The following is a 4,665-nucleotide window of genomic DNA, read 5'->3' as shown; positions in this document are numbered from 1 at the left end:
CACACACACACACACACACACACACACACACACACACACACACACACGACAATGAAATGAATTTGAATTCCTTTTCTGCCCAGCTGAGTCCCCTACCTCTTCGTGGGGCAGGCGCAGGATGCCAGGCACATATAATGGACATGTCCAGAGGTTGTGTATGTCTTGTACCCGGACACTCACTCCCCACTCTGCCCACAGACTGTTCCCATCTTGAGTGCTTCTACAACTCAAGAGCTAATGTCTCCTGCATGTGGAGTCATGAAGAGTCCTTGAATGTCACAACCTGCCACATCCATGCCAAGTCAGACATGCGGTGAGTGTGACCTGGTCTCACCGGAACCTCAGGCTGTGGGACCTCCAAGCTGTGGAGTCCTGGGTGTGAGATCCACAGTTGTTAGCACCAGGCTCAGACACTCAGTTATTTGAGCTCCCGAAAGTGGGTGTGATCCAGGCTGTAGTGAGAGCTGGCAAGGTCCTGGACCAGGTTGTTTTGGGACAGTGGCTGTGAACCTTTCATGCAAGGCTAGACTTCATGGAAGAGGTAATTAGGGTGTGTACTTGGTGCTTCCTAAGGTTTTATTTAGTAATCTGGTATTTTGGGAGACCCCCCCAGGCATTTATGGGGTTATGTTGCCTGGGAAGCACCTGGGGAACCATAGGCTTCTTCAGGCTGACTTTAGCTGCCTGGAGGTTGTGGGCTGTCAGGTCGGGGTGGGGCTGAATTGACTTGTATTCCTTGGTCACTCTGGCTGCTGGGAGGCCAGGCTGGGGTGGGGACAGTAAGGGTATGAAAAAGTATTGTGGAGGGAAAGAGCCCTGGGAGCATCGGAGACCACTGGCTCGCCTACTGTGCTGCTGTTTCTGGCACAGCGGGGCCTGAGAAGGATCTTGGATGGCTCTGTAGTCCTGCCATGCTTTCTAATGGGACTTTTCTATTCTGCAAGACACTGGAACAAAACTTGTGAGCTAATTCTCCTGAGGCAGGCATCCTGGGCCTGCAACCTGATTCTCGGGACACTCCCAGAAGTAAGTAGCTTGAGCAGCAGCAGTGTGTGTGTGCGTGCGTGCGTGCGTGCGTGCACGTGTGTGTGCGTGTGTATGTGTGCGTGCATGTGTGTGTGTGTGTGTGTGTGTGTGAAGTCCTTCCAGCTGTGGGCTCAGGCCTCAAGGTGGGCCTGGACCTCTGCAAGTATCAACCTGGTAATGCAGACCAAGCCATCTGGGCTGACAAGGAGGAACAGGAGGTGGGGTTTGGAGGTGTTGGGTCTGTGTTCGCGCTGCTCCTTCATGAACTGTTGCCTTCACTCTCCTCTGTGGGTCTTGCCACCCTTTTGTGTCCCAGACAATGACAATCATGTCGGACTCTGGCTGAGACCTCGGCATCTAGGGAGTAGGGGACAGTGACATGCTAGTGAGCATTCCGGCCCTGGTGCTACCTCACAACAGCTCAGTGACTCTGTGCAGCGTCAGTGCCTCAGTTTCCCCTCCCATAAAATAGGAAAGAAAATGGAACAGCGGAGAAGCTGAAAGTCATAAGCAGACCTGACGATTTTGTCTCCTTACCAAGGAAGCAGCTCAGGCTCAGAGAGATGTGGTATCTGCTAAGGTCACCCAGCCATAAGCAGCTGAGCTGGGATTGATCCCAGGCCTATAGGCTCCTGGTGGCTTTTCCATATTACCCATCTGCCTCTTGCAGGTTCCCAGGTTCAGACTATGTGGGCATAACTTAAATTTTTCCTCAAACCCTCTGGGCAGGGGCAGGGCAGTACTGGGGTTTGCCCTGGGGAGTCTAGGCCACGTTGTCCAGCCTTTGGCAGGTTCACATTGTCTCAAAGAAAGAGGAGGGGAGATACACAAAACAGCCAGTAAGCCTCCGGCTATGCCAATCTGGGAGCTTTGCAGGAAACTGACTTCCATCCGGTCCGATTATTTCTTAGCTGTGTGGTCTTAGGCAAGTCCCTAACCCTCTCTGTGTTTCAGTCCCCTGGGCTAACTGATGGGAATGGCTATAGTATATGTCTAAGAGGGTGGTGAGAGTTCAATGAGGTAATTTATGCAAAGAAGAGGGGACAGAAGTTCCCAGCAGCCTGGTACTGGCAATGCCTTCAGACCAACTGTAACCGTAATAACCAACTTGTGCTATTATTAAGTGGGTGAACCTGAGCTGGTAGCAGGTGTTAGAGATGAAGGCAGCGTCCTCCATGAAGTGGGAAGAAGCAGTGCCCGGCTAACTGGTTGGTCAGAAAACTGATGGTCAGGCTCAAAGCTGGTGCAGGTGGGAAGGACCAGGCCTCAAGGCTCAGACTGCAAACCACAACCCAGTCCCAAAGCATAGGTCCTACCATGGCCTGCCTCTGAGCCTCCTCCTGCTGCCTACTTAGGGCTCAAAGCTCACCTTCTGAGCTTTGGTCATTCTGGGGAACTGTGGCTGCAATGGCCTTAAGTGAACTCATATTCTGCTGTCAAGCTGAGTGGTCTCGGGGAGAAGTGTGGGGGGCAACTACTGTGCTCATTAGCAAGCCGTGAGCAGCGGCTGCCTGGGACACACTCGGTACCTAGCCATCTCCTTCCAGAAGAGTCAGGGGATAAGGCTATTGAACAGGTCTAATTCCTCCTTCCCTATGCCTGTCCTCCTTAGAGGCTCGGCTACTTACATTTCTCTTGTGATGGGGAACTTCCTCTGAGTCCTGGTGGCCTACTTCAGTTTATATCAGGGATAACTGAATGACTGCTCTCTGTGCCAAACCCAGATGCTGCCTGTGTTTGTAAATAAAGTTTTATTGGAACGTGGCCCTTGAGTTGGGACAGAGACCATGTGGCCTGCACAGCTAAAAATACAACCTGGCTGGTTATGGACCTTGGACCTTGGCTACTCCTTGCCTTAGATAGCTGTGCAGAGGCAGAGCATGTCCTTACCTTGACATTTTAATGGTCTCCTTTGGTCAATGGCTTGTGGCAGCTACACCTCTGCCTCTCCTCCCTTGCAGTCCCAGTCACTGACCTCCGCAGACCAACTCGACATAAGTGTGGTGTGCTTGGAAGAGAAGGGTTGGCGCAGGGTGAAGACCTGCAATTTCCATCCCTTTGACCATCGTGAGTATGGAGCTGGGTGTGTGGGTCCTGACTCGCTCATCAGCCTCTGAGTCTTTCCCAAGTCTGTCCTGGTGCCTACCTGAAAAGCTCCTCCAGCTCTGACCTTCCCACCTCACCCCGCCCCTGCCTGGAAAATTCCCCCTTCAGCTCTGACCTAGTTGTGGATCTGTCTGGGAGCTCCCGGAGGGTCTCTGCTGGCCCTGCAGCTCCTTTCGGGAGCACTCAACTCCAGGCCTGAACAGGCAGGCAGCTCTTGCTGAATTGCTGAGTGTTTTCCGACTTCCTCGGAGGCCATCTCTAGAGAAGAGAAGGGGCAGAGATGAGATCCAGGCAGAATTCAAATCGCAGCCCTGCCTTGATGCATCTGGCTGGCAGGTCACATCTGGGGCCTTAGTTTTCTTCTCTGTAGAATGGGGATAATTGAGGTCCTTGTGACAGGAAGGAATGTTGAGACACATAAACTGCTCAGCATTCAAGACACAGGATAAAAACTAGTGTTCTGTGGGCAGACAGAATCTCAAGGTTACAGGCTTAAAGCAGGTTAGCTTGGGAAAAATGAAGTAAATGTCACACTTAAGATCCACTCAGGCTGAGCACGTGGCTAGTGGTAGAGCACTTGCCAAGCTTGTGCCAACACACTCTCACAAATACTAGTAATAAACAAATACATTGAATGAGTGTGTAAATAGTGTAATTGAAAATGAATAGTAGATGTTTATAACTTATATTTACATTTAATATGTATACTTGTGAGATACTTGGATATAAATTTATATGAAAGGCTATGTAATTATAGTTACATGCTCTAATTATTTGAATTTATGTCTTTTTTAAATGTATTCATATGAATAAGAATACATCAATAATACAGATACACAGATAAAATAAAGTACATGAGCTGGTGCCTGCACAGCTCTCAGATCAGCTTTCAAGCAGAACAAGGCTGCCTGCCAATCACTCAGCAGTTGATTAGTCATTCCTGAATAGTGCCTTGGGTACCAAAGGCACAGTCCTGGACTCAGGCATCCCAGGAGGAGCAGTGGGCACAAAAGGAAGAAGATCCCCTACAGATTCACTCTTTCGGATGTAGGCAGAACACCAAGGGCAAGGGGTGCAGGGTGGTGAAGCATGGCTGGGGGAGGCTGCTCCATTTGAGCACAGGAATGAGGATCAGTGGGTGCGGAGGAAGAGGAACAGGGGCCAGGAGGGAGGGAAGAAGGTTCAAGCTGTGGTAGAGGGGGTTCAGAGGAAGTGGGGAGTAGGTAGGTATGGAGGAGGAAATGGAACAGATTCAGAGTGGGATGTGAGAAAGGGAAGAAAGGGGGCATAAGCAAAAGAAGGGGGACAGCAGGTGCAGAGGAGGGGGACAGCAGGTGCAGAGGAGAGGGACAGTTGTTGCAGAGAAGGGGGAGAGCAGGTGCAGAGGAGGAGGGAGAGCAGGTGCAGAAAAGGAGGAACAGCAGGTGCAGAGGAGAAGGAGCAAGTGCATAGGAGGAGGGAGAGAGCAGGTGCATAGGAGGAGGGAGAGCAGGTGCAGAGGAGGAACAGCAGGTGCAGAGAAGGAGCAGGTGC

At 51.2% G+C, this 4,665-nt stretch overlaps 1 protein-coding gene across 1 annotated transcript in view; it reads left to right on the top strand.

Moving 5' to 3' along the window:
• Il2rb (interleukin 2 receptor subunit beta) overlaps window positions 1-4,665 on the top strand; it is a 16,007-nt gene that overhangs the window by 3,959 nt on the left and 7,383 nt on the right. Inside the window, exons 3-5 of the mRNA XM_028784569.1 lie at window positions 199-313; window positions 945-1,026; window positions 2,988-3,093. Of these exons, the coding sequence (XP_028640402.1) occupies window positions 199-313; window positions 945-1,026; window positions 2,988-3,093 (303 nt within the window). The remainder of the gene's footprint in view (window positions 1-198; window positions 314-944; window positions 1,027-2,987; window positions 3,094-4,665) is intronic.

The sequence above is a fragment of the Grammomys surdaster genome, unplaced genomic scaffold (genome assembly GCF_004785775.1).
Source record: "Grammomys surdaster isolate TR1022 unplaced genomic scaffold, NIH_TR_1.0 124439, whole genome shotgun sequence".
In the NCBI taxonomy this organism is placed as follows: domain Eukaryota; kingdom Metazoa; phylum Chordata; class Mammalia; order Rodentia; family Muridae; genus Grammomys; species Grammomys surdaster.
Note: the sequence above shows the minus strand (reverse complement) of the source record. Positions and strands in the feature narration are given on the sequence as shown.